Consider the following 24,972-nt stretch of genomic DNA (forward strand, 5'->3'; position numbering starts at 1 on the left):
TCTTCCTCTTGGAACAACATCCCATGGTCAAAGAAGACAAAGCCCTGCTGGTGACACCATGTGTGCAGTCATGTATTGATCTGTAGGATGCATCCACTCCAGGCTAGGACCTTCCCCTTGACAAGAAGGATAAAGTACAATACCATCTGAGCTCCTGTCCCCTTCACCCTTGTACCCAGAGCCCTGTAGTCACTTTTGATCTGCTCAGGGTCACCCCTGGAAGTATCATTGATGTCCACATGGATGAGCAGCATGAGGTAGTAGTAAGAGGCCCAGATAAGTCTCAGTAATACTTCCATGACATCTTAGTTTCATGCTCCAGGCAAACAGCAAACCCCACAAAACATCAAGTCAGGCTGGCAAATGGATGCCTCCATCCCCTGCAGAAGGGAATCTCCAACCACCACCTGTTGCTTCCTTTTGGTGGCAATGGTTTTGATTGTCCCAACCTTGGGGATGCCTGACCTTGCCTCTTCCACTGATAGAAGGTGCTCCTGCTCCTCCTCCTCTGTTGCTAGGGTTCCATATCTGTTCTCTAGACAAACCACTGCAGGTGGAGATGAAGACTTTTGCTTGCTGCCAGAGGACACAAGCTTCCAGCTTCCTGGGAGTCCATGCCCTCTTCCTTTTCTAGTGCCACCTCTGGCAGTCCTTCCTCCACAGTGCTAGAGGTCTCCTTCAGCACTGAATCAATGAAGTCCTCATAGCAAAGGATGTTTTGAAGCCTTCCTACCCTGTCCTGCATCTTTCTTGCCTGCTCCCCAAGGGACACCATAAGGAGGCTCACTTCACTTGCACTCCCCCACCTGGCTGTCACTGTCACATTTCAAAAAAGCCAATAGTATACTGGGTTATATACCTTGGGTTTGTTAAGAATTGGTGAGGCCTCATCAGGACTACTTGGCCAGTACTTGTCCTTCAAGATGAATATGGACAGATTGGAAAGTGGCCAGCGCAGAGCAACAAAAATGATTAGGCACCTGGGAAACAAGATTTATTAGGAAAGATTGAAAGAACTAGAGTTCTTTAGTCTAAAGAAGTGGAAAGTGGGGGGAGGTGGGGTTGATAACAGTCTTCAAATACTAAAGGGAAATTTTAGAGAGGATGTAAATGGAAAGGCTGTGTGAGGCTTCAGAACTGGAGAAGCTTTGGATGCTTCAGGCTCTGAAGCAGTACATCCAGGTCAAAGCGCTGGCCTCGTTTGGCTTCCCGAAGTGGTTCGGAGCTTCTGAAGAGCTTCAGAGCTGCCTCAGAGATCTGGCCATAGGGTATAATGGGGAAACAATAAAATATCTATAACTTGGTTGGTTTTTGTCCGATTTGGATGAAGTTTTCAGAGGTGGTAGACTCCGCAGAGAGGATGAAGCCTGCCAAGTTTCAAGAAGAGCTGTACAGGGGTTTGGGAGGAACAGCACCCCAAATTCTTGAAAGCAAAACTCATGTCACGTCTAGGTGTTATAACATACTGGGGTGAAAACTGCAGGGGTGGTAGCTCCTACTGAGGCCACAAAGCCTGCCAAGTTTCAAGAAGATTGGTGCAGTGACTTGGGGGGAACTGCCCTTCAAGCTGCGGACAAACAAAAATCATGCCATGGGTGCTTGTGGGACTGACTTTCTCTGTCTTGGGGCAGGGTGGGGAGACACTGTGGCAGGCCTGGCTGCTAAGCTACTGTGTTACCAGTTACCAATCAATCAGTCATGATTCACTCAGGGACCAGCTCAATACACAGGACCTAGCTACTACATAATGCCTTAATGAGCATCAATTAGCACCTACAAAACCAGGTTAAGAAGAGGAAAAAATCAGTACAGACAATCAACTGCCCCAAGACAGAGACAGTCTTGGCACGAGTTTTGTCCATCAGCAGCTAGGGGTGCAGGGCTCCAAAACCCCCCTCCACCGATCTCCTCTACAGCTGGCAGGCATCACAGCAGGGGCCACCATCCCTGCAGGTGTCACCCCGCTGCACCTTAACACACACAGTGTCACCCATGACATGAGTTTTGCTTGTCCACAGCTTGAGGTGCAGTTCCCCTCAAACCCCTGCACCGATCTTCTTGAAACTTGGCAGGCTTTGTGACCTCAGTAGGAGCTACCACCCCTGCAGTTTTGACCCCCGTGTGGTGTGACACAGGTGTGACATGAGTTTGGCTTTCAAGAATTTGGGGTATATTTCCCCCCAAGCCCCTATACCAATATTCTTGAAACTTGACAGGTTTCATGATGTCAGCAGAGACTACCATTCCTCCAAGTGTCATCCAATTTAGACAAAAAACAACAAAGTTATAGATATTTCATTGATTCCCCATTATACCCTATGGCCAGATCTCCGAGGTGGCTCCGAAGCTTTGGAGCCACTTCACCCAGATCGAGGCGGAAACCCAGCCTGGAGTTCCGGATCAGATCACGGCCATCCGAAGTGGCCAGATCGGATTGCTGCCGACTTGCACAGGCCTAGTGGATGGGCGTTTCTCTGTGGCCATGCAGGCAGGACTTGGATCAGTGCCCTCAAGCTGCAGCAGAGGAGGTGTAGGCTGAGGATTAGAAGGAACTTTCTGACTATGAGGGTGGTCAGGCATTGGAACAGTACCTAGAAAAGTTGTGGAATCTCCATGCCCAGAAATTTTCAGGAGCAGGTTGAGCTAGCATGATGTAGTCAGGGATGATCTGCCTTGAGCAGGTAGCAGGATAAAATAACTTTGTCCTTACAGGACCTTTCCTTTCCAGTCTTACGGGCCTATAGTCCTACGTTTTGGATCGGATGGATTCTCTGCTTGGGATTACATGATTTCAGATAGACATAATATTTGATCCATTTTTCTGTATTCTGAATCTGATGCCCATTATCGGTTGTTCCTCAGCTTCTACTTTTCATTTAAATATGTCTTGTTCTGATGTTAAGAATAACCAGCTGACTTCAAATAAAATGGTTAATCAACCATACAAACAAGCAGCCACTGCCTGCTTACAAAGAAACCAAATGATAGAACAGTGCATTTGCAGATGTTCCCAGATACGCAGAATCGCAGGTCACCATCTTTTAAATACTGAACACAGACATTGTCATACTCTATGGCACTTATAGACTGTCTTTAACACTGATCAATATCAGGTCTTTAACTGGACAGTTCAAGGACCCTGGAATACTTGAATGATAGTTTATAGGAAAAGTGTTTTTCCTAATCTTTTTCAGGTAATGGATGTCTAATATCCTGAAGTACAGGCATTTATATCTTATGCATGTTATTTGTATTGTCCAGACAGCTGCCAGATCTTTCGTGTTTATTTCCTGATGAGTAATATCAGTGACATGCTGACTATAATTGAGTTTAGCCTTTGACAAGGCAAATGCTTGGTACAAAATTTGAAGCATAATTGATAAAATCAGGTTCTATTATATTTCATATTAATGCTTTATTGCCAGAGTTCAAAAAAGTGTAGGCACAAATGCCCAGTGAAACTATATAATGATTATATCACGGAACCCATCATATTTACAACACAGACAAAAACAGAGACACTTAAACACCATTTTCCATAAATGCTCTCTGACAGAAATAATATGTTGCCAGTTCAGGACCTTTTGCGTGATGGCCTTTTCTAAATCAATAAGTCTCAGTGCAAAGTGGTATTTTTTATACCTAACATCAACTTGCAACATTTTAATAACTATTTGTGATATGCCAGTCTAGGAGCACATTCTTCTGTGATTTTTCATTTTGAAGGACATTAAACTCACAATTGTAAAGTAACACATATGTAGCATGCAGTTACTCCAAGTGGTTAGCTGTGCACGACAAAAAGGGAAGAGACATGTTAAATATAGCTTGTAGGCCTTCTGATATGTGTGTGATAAGGAAAACAAACAGATGTTTCATTAGATTTGAGATTTTCCCTTGAAATGTGAAGGGAGCATTTGGTTATTTTATGTAAAGGTTAGAAGCAGAATTTAATGGTAGGTTTATACTGCAGAGATTCTCTCAAGGTTATTTGTAGATCAAAAGGTCAAGGTAAATATATGGAAATTTGACATTGCTGTGTTATTAGCATACTAACAGATGCATTAAAGTCTGTGATTATTTAAAACTTAAAACAGTATTAATCCACCAAATGGTCATACCATGTATGGATCAAATATTGAATGATTGTACCTGAACTTTGGGTCCAATACCTGTTACAGATTTGGGCCAAACTCTAGTGAAACAGATGTTTTATCCATGTTTAACATTCCAGGATCTAGTTTCATCTCTATTGGCATTGAAATAAATGCTCAAAGATGTCTATAGGATGTGGGATGGAACATGATGGCCACTGTCCTTAATACTACCATAAACATGCTACCAATTATTCTCTGAATTACTTTCTGATAGATTTCATGTTTAGGATTAGATAACTACCCACACAATTTAGAAAAAAGAAAACTGTGAAGAGAATTCAAAAGCATTACTTGTTTTTAAAGCATGTGCTTTAGTATCTATTGAAAACTTGAAAATACACAGCTCAGAGAATATGTGAATATCGCATCCTGCAGCCATGCGCATGGTCACAGACCTCTTTTAAGATAACAAGCTAATATTGTAGAACATTGACATAGCTTAGAAACAGTTGTAATACTAGTGAAGACAATATGGACATTTTAGAAAATTTTGATTGGATTCTAATGTCTTACTTTTTTCAGGCTCCTTAAAATTTTATCTGGATACTATGGAAATGATTTATAGGAGAGAAACAAATCCCATATACATTTTTATTACCTATATTTGATTGCCATTGTGGAGTAAATTATGAAAATAAAGCAATAGATGTGTTTTCCAACATTTTAGAACCCATGGGAGTTTAAAAGAAAATGAGAGGAAGAAAGGAAGAAAAGATTGGAATTATTTATTTTAGAGAGATTAGTAACATTTGTATAAGAAAGCCTGTAGAAAATAATGACTGGCATAGATAATAGGTCTTATAATGATACTCTCATAAGGCAAGAACTAGGAGGGAGCCAGTTTCAAAATTAATAAAAGGAAATACTTTTTCACACAACCCACAATTAGCTTTTGGAACTCTTTGCTACCAAGGATGAATGAGACCATGGATTTAGTAGGATTCACATGAATATACAAACAACAACAACAACAACAATTCACAATAGTTAAATGTACATTTTTAAAGAATTTTGGAAGGTGTATAAACTGTCATGCTTTACTGCATAAACCTGCTTCTAACAATGGGTGTTAAGAAAAAAATGTCTCTGAGGTAGGATATCCCAGTCTTCTTCTGAAGCCTCTGCTACTAACCACTGTCCATGACAGGATAAAAGATTAGACAAACCTCTAATTCAATCCACTACATCAATTACTTTCTCCTGCAACATAAACAAGTATTTCTATAGGAAACTGAAGCTATCATTTTCTTTAGGGATTTTAGGATAAACGGATACACAAATATCCGCAATAGCGTTAGAAAATGTCTCACTGAAGCACTGTCTCCACATTTCTCGCAGCTGTTGCAAAGCTATCTGAGTAGTGTTTGACATTTTATTCTTTGAATATTTTAATCTGAAACTGCTGGGTAGCACAAGGCAGAATGACCGAAGACACTAGAAAATGTAATCAATGGGTTTTGCATATTGGAATAATATATATAATATGGACATACGTTATCTTTTCGTATATTGTTTGGAGCCTTCTCATCAATCAGTGATGTGGACTGTTTCTATCCTGCAGTATAGCACACACCTACTTTCCTTCAGTAGGAAACATGTGGTCTTCTTTGATGAAATGACTGTCTCTGTGGATGTGGTGAGAGCTGTGCATGTGATGCACCTTGAGTTTAGCAAGGCTTTTCACATGGTCTCCCACAACATTGTCCAAAGAAGCTAAGGAAATATGGGTTGGATGAATGGACTGTAAGTTGGATAGAAAACTGACTGGATCATCAAGCTCAAAGGGAGCAACCAATGGCTTGATGTCTAACTCAATGACAGCCGGAATTAAGTGAAGTGGCCCAGGGGTCTATGCTGAGACCAGTTTTGTTCAATATCTTCATCAACTATCTGGAAAATGGGATGGAGTGCACCCTCAGCAAGTGTGCAGATGACATCAAGCTGGAGGGACTGGTATATACACTGGAGCAAAGGGCTAGAATTCAGACACAGCTCAACAAATTGGAAGATTGGACCAAAGGAAATTTCATGAGGTTCAGTAAGGACAAGGGCAAAGTCCTGCACATAGGACGGAGCAATCCCATGCACTGGTACAGGCTGTGGCCTGACTGGCTAAGCAGCAGCTCTGCAGAAAAGGACCTGGGGGTTACAGTGGTCAATAAGCTGAATACGAGCCAACAGCGTGCCCTTGTTGCAAAGAAGACTAACAGTATACTGTAGAAGCATTGCCAGCAGATCAAGGGGAGAGATTATTACCCTCTAATTGGAACTGATGAGGCCACATCTGGACTCCTGTGTCCAGTTTTGGGCCTCCCACTACAGAAAGGATGTGGACAAATTGGAGAGAGTCCAGTGGAGGACAATGAAAGTGTTTAGAAAGCTGGGGAACATGACATATAAGGAGAGGCTGTGGGCCTGGGGATTTTTTTTGTCTGGAGAAGAAAAGACTGATGAGGGATTTAATAATGGCCTTTAACTACCTGAAGAGTGATTAACAACAGAATGAAGCTAGACCACTTCTCAGTGGTGGCAGATGACAGAACAAGGGGCAGTGGTCTTAATTTGCAGCAAGGGAAGTTTAGGTTAGATAGGAAAGCGTTCTCACAAGGAGGGTAGCAAAGCACTGGAACAATCTACCCAGAGAGGTTGTGGAATCTCCATCCCTGGAGATTTTTAAGGCCTGGCTTGACAAAACCTTGACTGTGCTGTTATAGCTGGGGATGGTCCTGCTTTGAGTAGGGGGTGGACTGGATGACATCCTGAGTTGCATTCCAGCCCTATTTTTTATGATTCTGTGAAAGCAAAGAAGATGATGTTTATGGAGAATCATTAGCCAACTTTTTCTATTTTTCCTTGAGTGTTGGTTTCTAATGGATCTGGCCCAGCATAGTCCACAAGCTAGAAGAAAAAAACACAGCAACCAAGGTGCATGATTCAAAAGGAAGAAGTAAAACTTAGCATTGTAACCCCTAATTCCTAGGCTTCCTACTGCTTCGTGGGACCTACAGTATTGAATTAGACACCTCAGCCCTTATACAGTGCCAAATATCAATGAAAGACATTCACTAAAGCCAGCATAGTGGACAAGAGTTTCTAAACCAGCAAATGGGAAGAAGAGAAACACTTCTTTTCCCCTGAAAGTGAAGTGAACCTCTTTTGGGGTTAGGTGCCCAAGATTAATCAAGTTATTTTTCATACAAAACTAAGCCTGGAGACAGTTTCTGCACCACCCTTACCGTTTTGCTGCCTAGAGCACTTGTCTGGGATAGGGAAAGCCAGACTCATATTGGGAGCAGGGCCCCAGACCTCTCACCTCACAAGAAGGTGCTGTAGCTGGTGGGAATTCAGTGTATTGAGGTGGATGTCTCTCTGCTTTGTATGAATATTGATCGAGGCAGAGAGAAATAGAAAAAGTGAAGGGTTGACACCTAAATATAGTACCGTACTTTTAAAATTTCATTGTTTTTATTTTGTAGGGAACTTCTTTTATGGAGTACCTGGACTTGCCCAAATATCTGTTTGGGCTGTCAGATCCCTTCACAGCTTAACTACTTTTTCCTTAAGCCCCTGAGAAAAATCAGGATAAGGAATTACCTCCCTACTAGCTGGTGCTCATCTGAGACTTTATTAGGAGAGAATACTTAAAGCTCCCCTCTGAGGGGTAGAAAGAAAGAATAGAAATTAAATTGGGAAAGATCTGTACCCTACAAGGTATTGTGGTGCCTGAAAGCTGGGAGAAATAGGGATCATGAGGAGTTCTCAGGAACCCTATCACATTCTTACAGCTATTGGACCCTTGACTCAAGAATCTTCCCATTGTGCATCACCAACTCTAGTTTAAAGTAGACATTTAACCAGTCAGGATTCCCTACTGGTTTCAGAAGTACCCACAACAGGGTTTTGCCACCTTGGGGTATTCACTAGTTCTGAGGACAGAGGTGAACAGCATACCTGGGTATTTTTAGAACCGACAAACTCAGTCAGTTCCTTACTGGATTCAACAATTGCAGTAGAGAAGAGAACAGGATAGGTAGGATAAAGCTAAATGGCTTTTGGGCCCTATAACTTGGGTCCATATATCCTCAGGAATGAGCAGGCTGCCTGACTGAACAAACAAAGACTGTTTTCAACTCAATTTTCTTTTCACAGATGTAAAATCTTTGTTCTTTTTATTCTTCCTTCCTCAGTTTGTGGTGATAGTCAGTATTATAAATTTCAAACCTCTGACATATGACGACTACACCTTCCCCCTTTGGGCAAATCGCATTGGCTGGGGAATAGCATTATCTTCAATGATACTTGTGCCTGCCTATATTATTTATAAGTTTCTGAATGTTCGTGGGACCTTTAAAGAAGTAAGTGGAATGCTAATAAAATGTCATGAAATGTTGTTATGAAATTAAATTACTGGATCTAAGCTAGAAGTTCTTTCCTCCAGCTCCCCAAACATATTACTTGTTATGTGACCTTTCCAATCCAGCTTTCTAACTGGTTGGAGTTTGAAGCAAGGATTTAGCACATCCTGTTCCAGGTCCTAGACAGAAATTGCTTACCAGAAAGAACCCCTATAGTTCAAAAACATATTTATTGATTTATGCACACTTTAAATTTGGTTTCCAAGTTGCTTTCCATTGTAAGGGCGGGGTAGGGGGAAAGCATTCAAACGGATGTTAGCACCCACAACAAAGAGCATTCATTGCGATGCTTTTCCAGGGCAGAATTTGGCCTTAGGTAAAGGCTCTGATTCTACATGGGAACATTATGGACTTTTGAAAATAGGTCCTATTATAAGACCCTGTCTTGAGTTGTTCATAATTTTGCCCAAGTGCAATTTTTTGGCTGATATTTTACACATTGGTTGTCTGCTGCAGGGAGATATAAAACCATCATCCAAAATAATGCAGCACTTTTTGAAGAATGAAGTTAGTGGGAAAAAATGTGTCTTATCCACATCAGAAACATTTCTGGTGGCAATTTTTTAATCAAAGACTTTTGACTCAGGGACCCAGGCAGGATAGCTAATCTGGGTGTTTGAAATGTGACTTTGGCTGTCTTTATGGGTACCTGCCCAAATTTTGCCAACTGGTAAGACTATGAAATGTTACAAATGTGCACATTCACATTAGCAAGCTTTAGATTTTAACAGTTAAATTCCCTAAAAATTGTCTGAACATACTCCAGCCCTGGGCTGAGCAGGAATTTCCCTGCAGTCACAGCTCTGGACTTCTGTAGGCCATGTTCAGTCTGGGGCTAGACACTAGGCCTGTGTGAAGTGGCAATTGTTCGCTTTGGATTCAGGTTTGGCTGATTTGGGGGACAGTGATTCAACTCAGTGATTCGAATCACTGTCCCAAATCGATTCAGCTGAATCTGATCCGGCGATTCGGCTGCTGCCAAATCTCCAAATCACCCAGGCCTCATCCCCCACCCATTCTCCCAGCCTGGCAATGGCTGCCCCACCTGTCCCAGCTCCTGGCACTTGGGGGGGAAAAAAAGTCCCAACTCACTGCCAGGGAGGGTGATCCCTGCTGCCCCCCGCTATGTGGGGGTCTCTGCATGAGTCCGCCCCCCCATGGTTGCCCCATCCATTATGGCTACAGCCCTTTAAGAAAAAAAAACAAGAAAAACCCCAGGACTCGCCATTCCTGCCTGGTGGAAGGGCGATTCCCACTGCCCCCTGCCATGTGGGGGGCTCTGCGTGAGCCTCCAAAGCCCTGAGACCACTGCAGGAGTGGAGAGTCCTGTAGCTTTTCTCTTTTTTTGCTTAAAGGGCTGGAGCTGGGGTGGGTGGCGTACCCATGGGGGGGAGAGTAGGGAGGATTGGGGGACTCATTACAGAGACCCTATGCAGTGTGAGGTAGTGGAGGCAGTGGGAATCACCCCCTCTACCTGGCAGCACCCAGCGAGTGGGGTTTTTTTTTAAAGCACCAAGAGCTGGGGTGGGTGGGGGTCAGGGTGGCTGGGGGAGCAAGCAGGGGATTGGGCGTGGCAGGGGTCCCCCATGGTCCCCACCCCCAGAGCCCCTTCCCCACCCCCTACTTACCAGCTCTGAGTCCAGCTGCAGCTCTCTGCTGCAGCCACCGGGGACTGTCTGAATCATTGATCCAAAGATTTGGAGAGCTTTGAATCAATTTGGATCTTTTAATTGGTCCCCTGATTCAATTTGGATTTGGAGATTCAGCCACCGAATCGTGCCAAATCTCCTCTGAAACGAATCACCACCCAAAGCTTCACACAGCCCTACTAGGCACCAGAAACGAGTGCAAGATGACTGATTTTCCTGTGCTCTCTCTGCCTGCAACGTTTAGCGCCAAAAACCATGAAAGGTGGAGCTGCCCAGTTTGAATAGAGGGCAAAAAAAGCTGGAGCTGCAGCAGGGGGAGTAGATTAGAATGGTGAATTGGTGAAGGGAGGAGAGGTTGAGGAGCTGTGGAAGAGACTGGGCACTAGTAAGGAAGGTGGCTAGAGTTTGGAGGTGGCAGGAGAAGTGTGGGAAAATTGATATTGGGTGAGAAGACAGAGCAAGACTAGCTAGAAAAGGACACTGATGGAGCTGGGAAAGGAAGTTTTTGGGCAGAATGTGTTATTGTGCAGTCCTGATGCCACAAGGGTTTTTTCATGCTACTGTATAATAGCAATGAGCTACTGCACAGGAGTATCGGTGTCATGGTTCATGCCCACCAATGCTACATCTCTGTAGGAATGAGCTATGGTGACATAGCATCTTGTGTAGATGTGCCCAACACAAATAAAGGCCAAGGTGTGGGAAGGTAACAAATTTTTCATTTTAATGACATGAGGGCACTGGAAATATCAAAAAGATGGGGAGACCAAAGGAGCAAGGCTACAACTTTTGGGACAAGCAACCTGAGGAATGGAAACTGAACCTGAGTTGTTTGAGAAGAATGAATGGCATTGGGACAAGGAGCCATGGTCAGAGAAAAGGGAAGACTGGGTCACAGAGGGTGCATCTACATGTGCACTTAACAGCAAAGTAGACAAATTAGCTCCTCAATAAAGCATCACAGTCTACACATGCACCAGTATTGGGGTGCAGTAGATTAATTAACTCCACTGTTAGATAGTACTGCTGAGGACAGTATTATCTTACAGCAGACTCATTATGTGTGATGAAATGCACATGTAGAAGGGGACCGCATGCATCACCCCAGCTAACAGGGACCAGACTCCTGCTTGATCCTCATGCCCCAGCCAGCCTCTCCATCACCACCCAGGGCTGGTCACCCAGGGCTGATCCCCACCCCCTCCCCACAGTGTCCCCTGGCAGCCTGGGGCTACTCCACCCCAGCTTGAAGTGCTGCTGTCCCAGGCATGTGTAGACACTGCACCCAGGAACAGTTGACTCCAGCTGAAACTGCTACAGAGTTTATTGCTTCATTTTTATTTCACATGTAGATGGATGCAGAAAAATTTGAGAAACATGCAGAGGTCAAGCAGGGAGTAGGGGTGAAGGCAGAAGGATCTGTCCTCACTAGAGCACACTTCCCTTCAGAACCTGGAATGGATTCCAAGATTTTTAAATCCCTGAGTTTCATCGTTTCTCTGCTGTCACCAAATACCAGGGAATCTCATTTCCAAAGTGCCCTCTCTTCTCTTGTTCTTATCCATAATAACTTACTATTATCAGTTCCTCTGATTGTATAAGTATTGAGAGGCCTGTGTATAGAAATAAAATTTGAAATGGTGCTGATAATCCTTGATGTCACTGGAAGGAGATTCTGTTTTCTTAGACTGATTGCTTAAAAAAAACCCAAAAACAAAAACCTTGGGTTTCACACCAAAACATATCAAAAGGATGTTATTATAACTGCAAAGTCAAGGCACTAAAAATTAGGAAATGCCTATAGAACCTCAAGTCATATCTCCTTTAGCATATGCATTATGATAATCTTGAATCATATACTCTTTTTTTTCCACAGGACCCATGCCTCAGTTTGTTGCCCAGAACAGATGATACTCACTTAATGAGCAGCTGGTCAATCCTTTGCCCTTATTACTTATTTACATGAAGTATTCATAACCTGCTCTGAAGACAGAAATAATTTTTCATAGGCCTTTGTATGACATTTGTCACACGAGTGCCTGACAAAGATCAATTCATTTTGATAATATCCCTTTAAGATGAAAGGGCTTTATAATACCAATTTTACAGCTGGGGAAAAAGGAGACAGAGGGTGCTGACCGACATGGAAAAGAAAATGCACTTTACCAGAAGCAGCAGTGTGTTATTTTGACCTGGCCCTGCAACATCCATATACATTGGACACTTCAGCAGGGCTTTTTGGCACTTTTACCTGAAGCTGATTCAATCAGTTTTTAGATAAAAGTGCCCAAAAAGCCTCACTAAAGTGCCTGATCTCTACAGACATTGGGAAAGCTGGGTGCAACTAACACATTGCCTCTTCTGGGTATGTGCTGGGCTCAGTGCAGGAGCGCACCAAGTTTAAAGTGCTGGGTTTCTTCCCTTCCATCCTCCCTCCTCCCCACAACACCTGTAACCAGCCAGAGAGATTATATTCAAAAGTACCTGCAAATCCTGCATGCCAAATCTGAGTCACCCAGGACTTGATCTTTCTGAGTATTTAGCATTGCACAGCACTACTTTAAATGTTCAAAGCATAGCATTATTGACATCAGGTGAAAGTATAAGTGCTTAGCACTTTTGTAAATCACAACCCTGGCTTCAAGTAAGGAACCCACAAATGAAGAATATATAAATCAGTGATCACCATAAAAAATTTGGCTTAAATTACTTTCCTAGTATCACACAGGAACCCTTTGGCAGGGACAGGAATAGAATCCAATTCTCCATTGTATTATTTGACTGCTTTAACCATGAAATCAGTCTCTCCCTGTTACCCCCTGATTTTCTGGCTTCTACAACAATTGGAGCAAGGGTGCTTCAGGCAGCATACATCCCCAGCCCCATATAATTGAAGGATGTCATAAGGCATATGTATCAGCATCCTGATTTAAGGTTGCACAGTCTACCTTAATTCTAGCACCTCCTAACTCTGAGTGCTTGACTTTGCAACTTTCCTGATAGCATCTTTTAGCTTAGGGCTTTTTGTGTGTAACAGTAACCTAATGTGTTATTATTCTATTTAAAAAGAACTTGGTTTCTATGGTGAAAAAATGCATCCAATTTTTCTTTACAATTTATAGCACAATGTGCTATACTTTCCTCAAGTTACAATTTCAAAATGATGTAGATTTATGATTCACTGATCATATTAATTTTCTCTTCACTGTCACTGGAAATCCTTATCCATACTCTAAAGAAATCCACAAATAGTACTTACAAAGTAGTCATCTTTACATGTCCTTATAAAACACTATTTCTTGCTAATTTATAAAATGCTGGACTATGAGGATGGTACAACAGTCTGAGCTGCCATTGGAGTACCACCTGCTAAGCTACTGTGTTACCAATTACCAATGAATTGTGTTTCACTCAGGGACCAGCTCAATACATAGAAGCTAGCTAATGTAGCAAGTTAATGAGCAAGGATTAACACCTACAAAACCACAGACTAGGGAGAAGAAAGAATCAATACAGACAATCAATTGCCCCAAGACAGAGACAGTCAGTTGCACAAGCACCTATGGCATGACTCCTTGACAGCTCGCAGGCTTTGTGGCTGCAGCAGGGGCTAGCAAGCCTTCAGCTTTCACTGCGCTGTGTCTTAACACACACAGTGTCATCTACGTCACGAGTTTTGCCTGTTACTAGTTTGAGGTGCAGGCCACCAGAAGCCAGACTCCCCAGAACCGATCTCCTTGAAACTTGGCAGACTTTCTGGCCCCAGCAGGGATGAGGTGGCTTAACCCACAGATGTGTCGTGAGTTTTGCTTTCAAGACTTTGGGGTACAGTTTCCCTCAAACCCCTGCACTTATCTCCTTGAAGCATGATAGGCTTCATGCTCTCAGCAGAGGCTACCACCCCTGCAAATTTCATCCAAATCAGACAAAAAGTCAACAGTTATATTTCATTGATTCCCCATTATACCCTATGCCCGGATCTCCAAAGCAGCTCCAATGCTCTTCTAAAAGTGGTTCGGAAGCTCCAAAAGTGGTTCAGAAAGCCTAAAGAAGCCAGCGCTTCAATCCAGACATGCTGCTTTGGCGTCTGAAGCATCCAAATCTTCTCTGTATCTGAAGCACGGTCTGAAGCCTACTGCAGGGACTAGGATGCAAAAAGCTTAGAGGCTCTCTTTTCTGTGATTGTGGTAAAATGGGGATAAATATTTCTTTAAACATTCTGTCTTTTCTGTTGTTATTAGGCCTAATATGAAGGGGCTGATCATACACTTAAGTCTCTCACTGACCAAGTCAAAGATCTGTGCTCTCCAAGCTCAGTGATATTAAAAAATTACATCACTGTTCTAATAAAACCATCACTGATTCCCCATGAACACAGACACAACCTCAGTTGTCTGCAAGTGTAATCCATGAACTGTGGCTAATGCTCTTTCCTCTCTCTCCACTACTGTTTAGAGACTAGCTTACTGCATCACACCTGAAAATGAACACCATCTTGTGGCACAAGGGAATGTGAGGCAGTTTAAGGTTTGTACTCCTTCACTCTACCTATCTGCCTGCTCTTTAGCAAGCCTCACAGCCAAATAAAACCAAGTTTATTTCTCTTCTAACCAATTCCTTGATGCACTGAAAAAAAAATTTAAAGTTTAAAAATGCAGTGGAACATGCTGAGTTTTGCCTGCATGGGGGTCTTTGAAAAGTAACCTACTCTGTACAAATTTTTAAAAGCTTTGTACATCTTAAAGAAAATAGAAGTAGTCCTCTCCTCTTAGTGGTATATTTTCTGCCTTTTTTCCACCTTTTTTCCTATGAATTTGTTTGTAAGCCCATTGAAACTCTCTCATTTTTCACCCAAAATGTGTTATATTAGTGGGAGAAGGCAGTTATCTTGATGTCCTGTGACCTTGACAGTGATTGGTTCCAGGCTATTAGGCTTTTTCTTTTTCTTACAACATCATAACAACACCCAGAAGCAATCCCATGGGATTATAGATTCAGACTAGAAGCATTTATCTTTAGGTACAGCATACACACACACAAAAGCAGGTAGATGCCCTCTGATGTAAATTTTCTTGCAAAGTAGCCATGCTGAGGTGACCTGCTGCTGAGGGAGAATAAATGTTTTCCCTGTACCTATACAAGATTGAACTCATTGCTTGATTTAGATGGATATTACTTAAGTAGTCATGAGAAATGTGTTATAAATGAGACTTTCCACTTAGCAAAAAAAAAAAAAAAAAAAAAAAGTGCATGTTGAAATGAAATCCTTTTTGTAAAAGATGAGGATGCAAAAATACCATTCTACATTGGTATCAACATTTTTTCCCTTTTCAGTTGAAAGTAACTTGGAATTATGCATCTTTTGTACAGTTATGATTATAGGTTGTTTCTGAAAAATCATGTGAAATATTGGCTCTTTGTGTTTTCTTTACATAAAAACAAGAAATATACTAAATAAAGATAGTCTTGCATTTGAGATAGAAATCTTCCAGGATCTTGTAGAGAACTTGATATATATTTAATTCTCCAAGGAAGTAATTACGGCTCAAGTTTTCTGTGTGTACTTCATATTTGTCTATAGACGTGAATCCCATTATAGAAAAAAAAAAATGCATTTCTGACACATCATACTAAGTATACGATAGCAAAAAGTTTGTATTCAGCAAGGCAGGATTTTATTAAAATTATTGGGATCAAGGTAAAAATATTCAAAAAGGAGAAAGACATTTTGAATCGAGCAGGAGTCGGGTTCAAATACGGGAGCCATGACTGGTCAATCAGTGGGGGTCATTTGCATCAACTCATTACTATTTCCAAAGATCCACTATAAACAGTGGAAATGGACATGTTTATCTTGTTCAAGCCAGTTAATAAGGCATTATGCATTTGGCCCATATGGTACAGTCAGTTTATGTTTTCCCTGACGTCCAATTATTCTACACTTTAAAACTGACAGATAACTAAATTATTGTTATAGCAGAGTAGCTGTTGTTCAGTGAAAACTAAGACTGGAAAATACTAGTTCTTTCATACATTTTCTAATTTTTCTGTAACTCAGGATCTGCCATCTGTCTTCATAGCTGCTCTCACCACCATCATATAAATCTATAAAGTATTATCAAATAAATAATTGCTTCTGTTCCCTTTCAGCTTCAACACTGGCTAGCAATATGACAACTGACAGGTTGAGGAAAAGCCAATACGTTTAACAAAACTGGGAATAAATGAAAAATCAAGTTCAAAGCTCCCTTTGATTGTGCTTGGACTAGACTGGCTCAGAGCTCATCTACTGATTTCTTTGAGGGAAGACACATCTTCCACTTTGTTCCTAATGCCTCCCTTCTATTACTTGGTTTCAAATGATCTCTACAGACTGGCTTTCATACGTTTTTTTAAAATCTTTCAGTGACATGAGTTCCATACATGACCAATACTTGTGAGCTTTGCTAGAGCTAGAAGTGGAGAAGGGAGCATAAAATCAGCTTTAGTTAAAGGCACTCCTGTCTTGGAGAAATAAAAAATTTCTGACAGTAATAATTACTTCCAGTATTCCTGCCACCTTGTTTAAACCAGCTACATACATGCTCTTAGCTCTTTAAGGAGATAGAAGCATCTCAGTTATGAGACAAGAGTGACTTTAACTGTGCATTCATGGTTTGCTTTCTTGCAGTACTATCCTTTGGGATATAATTTTGCACCCTTCTGAAGTGAAGATTAAATGCTTCATTTTCAGTGGTTTGTTATTAGCCTCTTCTCTTGGTGAAGAAGATTGTCCTTGCTGTATATGTCTGTGCCATTTTCTGTGCAGTTTAACTATAAAAATTGAAAAATAATAGGGATGGAATTATATTCTGTACTCAATAGCAACACTAGAAATCTAGTTCAACAATACACCATACTTAACAATGAAAACACATTCCCTTAAGCCACCAATTAAATGGCTATATCATATACTGCATATTCTATACACTTTTTCAGTTCAGTACCAAAAATATATACAAGTAGTCAGACTTCATTTTGTTATTTTGTGCCAGATAAAGAATGTACAGTATCTATATAAATATGTGGACAGAGACAATGAATTTTAAAATAAGCTGATCTGTCCAGAGGCACCAAAATACCAAACTTTGGCTTTATTCTGCTGTTGTGAATGCACCAATATAAATGTCATCTGGATTCAACTGCTAGCATCTAATAAAAAAATTGTGTTAGATGGAACAGGCTTTTAGGCATACTCAGCTGTACATGCCTATTCTTACACATTTTTTCTTTGGTTATTTCAAGTAGTATTTTGCAAACTAGAAAATACAGAGCAAAAGCTTAGCACATTTGGATGCTGTTCTGTATGGTCGCTCTTTGAATGCCACATTCCCAGTGATCACTAGGTTGCACTAACTGTGAATTAAGTATTATACCTGAATATTACTAGAGCATTCTGAAATTTCAGAGACCGCAGGTTCTCAGTTGAATCCAGCCTGGACTTTGAGACTTACCTCTGAAAATCTTTCTTTTTATATGTTCAATTCCATTTCTTAATTTTTTAAAATATATATATAGTATTTCCATTTTTTTTAATTATTTAAAAAGGACAGTGTTTATATTTTAATTCATTTTTATAATACCACTCTACAAATCCAAAATAAAAGTTTTTCCTATAGATTTTGTCATCTTCCCTTTTACAAGCACTGACTTCCTTCCAAGCCACAATGTTTGTAAAGGAGTTATAGTACATCTACTTCTTTGTTTACATCATTTTTTTATATCCCAGCATTACTGAAAAACTAGAATTATTTAATAATTCTTAAAATAACCTCTAATTTTAGTGTCCAAGTGACAAAGAAGTGGTTTCACTAATACAATGTTTTTTAACCCAAATGACACAGTCTGCCATTCTTAAAATAAGTCCATTTTTATCCAAGTAAATAGACAACAGCCCTTTAACATAATTTTTACATTTTTATTTTAATAATCAAGGATTTTTCTGTGTTGTTATACTTTAGTACAGTATTATAATTTCTCAAAAGTCAAAACATTTTCTGGAAAGGAAAATAAGTTTATCATTTTCTAAAAATGATAAGTATATAGTAATTTCCTCCAATTAACATTGCTTGTTAAATTATTCTGGGGCATTGTTTTGTTGGTATACACCTTAGCAATGGTATAACTTGGTCAGGCATTTCCCTGTGGAGATTCAAAAGATTCTCAGAACAGTTATGAGTATCAAATCTCAAACTACCAGGAGACTGTTTAGTGAGCAGATCATAATGGATTGTCGTATTTTATAGATCTGGGTTTGCACATAAAAAGTGAACTGAAATTATTACAACCTGCACTAAAGTTCATCTGTGAAAATGTGTTCATCTATGTTGAAACCTGCAAAGAGACATTATTTAATTTTCAGTCTTCTCTGAAGCCTTAGTGCGGTGATCCTTCCTCTAAGAGGGATTAGAGTTGGCTCCACACAGAGGGTGAGGGACTGAAACTGCAAACGTTTACCAGCCCTAATGTTTAATGTTAGGAATCATGCCTAGTGATATGTATGCCCAAAGGAAGGGGAATTACCCACATAATTTCTTTTTGTCCTTACTCACAGCTCTTAAAATCTAAATGCAAGACAAGAATGGACTTGAGAGACAGAGGAACTGTCTCTTCAGTCAGACTATTCATGGTAGTAGTAAACAATATACTTTGTAGCAAGTGCTTGCATGGTTGACCTTAGTTCAGTGTTAGGCCCAGTAAACTTTTGATAATTCAAGGCATTTCTTCTGCCATAGACAGAATATGTTATCCCAGAAGTGAAAGAGTGCAAGGGATGCAAGGCATCTGTCAAAGGGCTAAGCAGGTTTATTTGACAGATTTGGAAGTCACTGGCCAGAATCTTTATTTCACAGTACCAAAAAAGAAAGGGGCACAGTGCTAGTTCTTTTCCTTCTGTTCTGCTGCGCCTTGACTGACACAGAAATCACAGTGGCACACCAAACCACAGAAGATGAATTAATAACAAGAGAATTTGCTTTTCTTTTACATTGTTCTAAGTTAATTCAAGTGGCAGGGTGAATTTTCCAAATATCTGCCATTTTCTACAGCTAGTATTAGAACACTGGAAACCAAGATTTCTTAATGGAAGTATAGTGAGCCATTTAAAGTGCAGTAGTTCTAAAAGCATTTACGTGCTTTAGTGTTTGGCCTCTGTTTGAACCACTCAGTATTGTATCTTAATTCTGCCCTGGGACATACTTATTGGCAACACTTGAAAGATATTTTACCATAGCAAGGGATTTTGCAGGAAGTCCAGGATCAAATGTGATATTTTAAATATAGAATACAGGGGGGAGGGAAGCTTGGCTGTTGCTATTAAATGTGTTCAACAACTGCACATACAACATACATTGTATTTAATTTTCCCAAAGGAAGTTCCCTGCAGTTGTTATTTTTTCTCAGTAAGATACACATTGATAAAATGACCATCCCCAAACTTGGAGTGTATATACTCACTACTTACACCATTGTTTCAAGGTGAAATCAACTTACTTTCTCCTATTAGGTTACAGTAATGTGCCATATGGAAAATGACCTCATTTTTAAAATCATCCTACCACTTAATTTAACATTAATCCTGATTTCTACAGCATCCATAGCACTGACATTTGTTTTGCATGTGTGTTCTAAAAGTATCTTGATAGATATCTCAAAGCATTTTCAAATGTTCTGTGAACATCTCATTTACATTGCCCAACTCAAGACCATGAAAGACCCTAAATTAGAACTCAGTTTAAACCCTAAATTAGTTCTATCCAGTTCTATAACCCTAAATTAGAACTCAGTTTAAGTGCTGCAAACTGGGCCCTCAAAACCATAGATCTCATTTTAGAAAGCTAGCCCCCGTACAGAAAAATAAAGATTTTACATAAGCATTCTTGGAGACTTTCATCCAAAAAGATTTTCTTTTTCTACTCTGTGGGTGTGTCTACCATGCATATATGCTGGCTTAAATTTACTGTACAGTAAATGGGAATAGGCTGGCAGCTACACGTGCAGGTGTTAAAGTGCATTAATACTGCACTTTAGTCCCAAGTCGGTCCACACACACAGTGTTACTGCACAGTAACATGCATGTGGATGCCTTACTACGCAGTAACTAATCAGGCTCAAGGTGGTATAAGTTGCCATATTTACTGTGCAGTATAGGCATGCATGTGTAGATGCATGCTCGTACCGCACAATAATTCTGGTTACTATGCAGTAAATATGCATGTGTAGACATGCCCTATATTGATTAATCACAACTTTTACTGTAACGAATTCCAACTATTCAGTAAACAAGTCTGAATTGTGATATGACACTAAACTGCTCAGGTCACATCTACACAAAGAACAGCTTAGAAGCTAGATTAACTAGCACCTGCAGTAGCAACTTAAGGCTACTAGTGCCATTGCTGCAGGGCCACCCTATACACTGGGTTAGTACAGCAGAAGCACTGTTCTAAGTGCAGGTGGCTGGTAGGAGCCCCAAGAGATTAAAATAGCAGGAACAGTGCAGTGCTGGGCATCTAAGCCATTGCCCCTTTATTCCTGTCATAATGACAAATAAATAGTGCCTGTGAATGATACACTCCTACATACATATAGCCCAAGGGTCCTTCTTATGCTGAGTTCTGTTTCCATGCACTGGCTGCACTGTTTTAGGACAGGCTATGCTGATACAGTGCTGTGCAAAGTGGTTATAGAATTCCTTGGAACTTGGTTTGTATGGAATAAACAAGGCTGCAGTTAAACTCTGCTAGTATATTGACCCCATGCTATTCCTCTTTGTTTTGTAAAAGTTCATACCCAATTAAAAACCCCCCCTGCTAGCTAGAAGAAATCACAATCATAATTTGGAGGCTTTCTGTATTACAGAATCTTAGTCTTTTTAAAATTTAGTTTAACTCTTGTAACTCAGTTTTGTGGAAGACAATATTTAGGGTTCTTTTCTGCTCCCCCTGCCCCTGCCCATACTAGAAAGAAACATTTGCTTATGGGAAAACTCACTGAATAAGATCGCCGATAGCTTTGAGGACAAAAAACCCCCCCAATTACTGTGTTTGTGCAATGCCTCAATTTGTTGTACAAGAGGATGAGTTAAAACAAATTAAAGCCATGCTAAAAGCAGAAGCAGAAATAGGCATTTCCTGCACTGAGTCTATGAATATGTGTGAACAGAAGTTGGAAACAAACTTTTCATATTACCATTACAACCTAATAGATGTGATTCTGGAAACTTGTGGATGGTAATATTAATCAGGATTTATTATTGAATAACATTTTATCTATTGCAAATAAAGAGTATACTCTTCAACTTCAACATTAATATTTCCTAGCAAAACTTGTTTTCCTGAAAAATTAAATTATTATGGCTCCTACAGGAAAACTGTTTGAATAGAAATTATAAGTTTCTCATCATTGCTTTCAAGACAGTCATCAGTGAGGTGTCATACTCTGATATTTTGTCAGAAAATACAACTTAAAACAACCTGCAAATATCATGCTAGGAAACAAAGGGCATTTTCAGTCCTCCTCGCATACAAAAAACATGCAGCAATATTTTAAAGGTGGGTACACTGTTTAGCCATAGTATTTAAGAAATATTTATCATGTATTGTGAAACAAACTCACTATGTGCTTGTACCAAAGAGCATCCTTGCTATTTTGGTGTTGTATGTGGCTACCTGTTTTTTAGTGGCACTAAGACATTATAGAAAAGTAGGGCTGCAAGGGAACTCAGAAAGTCAGTTATTCAACCCCTAGTGCTACTAAGGCATTGTGTTGTCTATGACAGTAACCAAATTATTAATCCTTGGCATGAGTTTTTCCTCATTTTAACAGCTTCAGGACAAAATGTATCCTTTCCTCCCTTCCTCCAAGAGTTGCGTGTTGTGTGACACCAATTGGAGGTGAAGCATCAGTAACTAAGCTGATAAGCAGCAACAGAAATGATCTATATAAAACTTGTCAGTGGATTCCTTTATTACCCTGATCTGAAATGTACTGTTTTTTGTAGACCATATAATGGTGAGCATTACTACTTATTTGTTGCACGTCTTGCAAACATCACTGGGCCAACATCAAGAATATTCAGGTGCTGATGTTGGATGTAAAGTTTCAATCCTCTGGCCCCATGCAGACGAGCATAGACTAGCACACTACTAAGAATGGCAAGTTCATATTTAAATAGGGCCAATATCTTCATTTGCATCTACTTGCCATGGCACCGTTCATCACTTGAGCTCTTCCTGTTCTACAAAAATAAAGATAACCACTTCTGAACTTAAGATTTCATGTATGCTTATCAGACATGTATCAATTTGACAACTGGAGAGAACTATGTTAACCACCAGGTAAACAGAAAACAACTCCAGTCAGTAGGAAAAAAATTATTGCATTTTAAGTAAGTGACTTTTTCTACTAGTAAGGCTTGTCTTTTTCTTTTTAGTGGCCAAAGGAAAATGTACTTAGGCAAATATTAATCACTGTATGGAGCAAGTAATATAAGGGGTGAGCCAAAAAGATCAAAGGGATTTTTTTTGTGATACCAACCTCTTTTGCAAACTGCTCTGAAATCTCCGGTACAGGTGTATGTAATAGCTCGATCTTTTTAATACTTATGAATCAATGCCTCACATATTGTGTAAACACCCACATCTTTTTCAGTAGGCTTCTGATCAGACCCAATATGATAAGTTTTTCTTTTCTAACCTGAGACCTCACATAGATAAGCTACTATTGCCCTCAGCCTTGATGATGAGGTGTATGGACCTTTTGCTTCACCCCAAGGCTTGATTGCAAGGCAGGGCCATTAACATTATTTTCTGTATAAAAAGTTTTTTGCTTTCACTGCAACTTTTCCAAAAGTTCTTACATTACTTGATTTCTCTAATAGGATAACACACAAAAGTGCAATGAATTAAGAAAATGACTAAGCATTAAGTTGTCTCTGTTTAGAAGTATCATGTTGTTTCTTGATCACTGCCAAGATGGTATTAAACTTGCAGATGACCCACATTTGTAATTTATTACGTTGCACCCACTGTATGAGCCTGTTTGTGACAGCGTATTATTTGTGTGGTTAAGAGTAATATTAATTACAAAGGGAGCATATCCAAATACGACACTTAAAAAGTAATTTATAATCTTGATCAAGGTTTGCCTTACAAATAAAAGCTTTATAGTGAGCATTTACTTGTTTTACACAAAAGTGTTTTACTTAATTTTTAATGCCTTTTTATAGCAGTGAATAGAATTTACCTTAAATAAGGGTACTTCTGTATATGAATATTTTAATATTTTTACCAGTTTTTTTAATTTTTCATAAAATATAAATGTATATCAGAAGGTGGAAATTTAGCTTTTGTGTAATCGGATTATCATGTAGGACCCATCTTTCCATTATTATCCAGTCTAATTCTATGTAATCAGCCAGTCTAGTTCTACAATATGTTGGCCTTTTTTTTTTAATAAATGTAAACATGATAATGGAGAATAAAACATTGTTACCTACAGCTAGAAGTGTACTGTAGCACAATATTCTCCAAAGCTGCCTTAATATCATAAAAGAAAGTCATGTGTATGTAGTCTATACTCTGAAAAAATAATCAGAACATGTTTGGCTGCATTTCTATTTTGTCCTAGAGAACATAATTTTAAACAACTGATACAGGCCTGTTGGTCACTAATGACAAGAAATTCTGCTGATGTTCTCAAGAAGAAATTTGTATGGAAGTTGACAAATTGCTACTAATGCAAACATTCTCCAAAGCAACCTAGTGGCCAGAAACATAAGAATAAAGCAACAAAAATTTTCACAGCTAAATTCCATTAGTTGAGTGATCTACAGATCCCTTTTGTCACCCATTTTTCATTTTTGAGAATCATACTTTAATGTCTGTGGTTGTTTGGGGAAAATGGCATTTCAACTTCTTTTTTTAAGGGGACATTTACACATCTGTGTATGTAACAAGAAACAATTGTTTCTTATAAATATGGCTGTATGTGTGATATATATGCTGGTTAACTATACTCAAAATGTTAATAGAGTTGGTGAATGTAAAGTATTTGTCCTCATTCTTCTGTCCTTTTGTGATCAGTGTAAATAAGAAATATTTTAAGCTGTGTACCATCCATGTAACAGATTCCAAAACTGTGTACAAAGTCTTATTTAAATTAATACATAAAATCTGACAAATATGCACATAAAGAGTATAAACAATAAAGAATATCTTCTGTACCAACAACTTAGTTGTGGTAGTTTTTCCATGTATTCTATTCAAGGTGATAAATGGAGAATTGAGTTCAGATGACAAATTTGTTCCTACTAGGCATAACTGTAAACACCCAGACCAATTATTCCTTTCTTGAACCTGTTTTTACAGCAGATGGAATCCTGCTCCCTCAGTGTTATTAGAAACTGAAGCAAGAGTTCTAATACATATATGCAGTACATCTACTCTTACAAATCAGTTTCTCATTCAAACTAAAAACAACCCCAAAATAACCACTGAACACATTTCTTAGCTTTCAAATCATATCTTATGTCCTCTTAATACAAAATATTGTTAATAAGTTGTATCAGTAAGGGTGAATGGTTTAATTCCCTGTGGGAGTATAATTTAAACAACAATGAGCATGCCTACATGAGACGCTACCTCGCTGTGGCAATGGGCTACAGCGACAATTTCAGAGAGTATGAACCATGACACTGAGAAATGACCCGTG

The 24,972-nt window shown here is 39.7% G+C and overlaps 1 protein-coding gene across 1 annotated transcript in view; it reads left to right on the forward strand.

Moving 5' to 3' along the window:
- Positions 1 to 24,483, forward strand: part of SLC6A2 (solute carrier family 6 member 2) — a 124,551-nt gene extending 100,068 nt beyond the window's left edge. Inside the window, exons 12-14 of the mRNA XM_090063038.1 lie at positions 8,345 to 8,512; positions 14,677 to 14,748; positions 16,372 to 24,483. Of these exons, the coding sequence (XP_089919164.1) occupies positions 8,345 to 8,512; positions 14,677 to 14,748; positions 16,372 to 16,395 (264 nt within the window). The 3' untranslated portion in view covers positions 16,396 to 24,483. The remainder of the gene's footprint in view (positions 1 to 8,344; positions 8,513 to 14,676; positions 14,749 to 16,371) is intronic.
- The last annotated feature ends 489 nt before the right edge of the window (positions 24,484 to 24,972 follow it).

The sequence above is a fragment of the Crocodylus siamensis genome, chromosome 9 (genome assembly GCF_052110815.1).
Source record: "Crocodylus siamensis isolate JL-2025a chromosome 9, ASM5211081v1, whole genome shotgun sequence".
NCBI lineage: Eukaryota > Metazoa > Chordata > Crocodylia > Crocodylidae > Crocodylus > Crocodylus siamensis.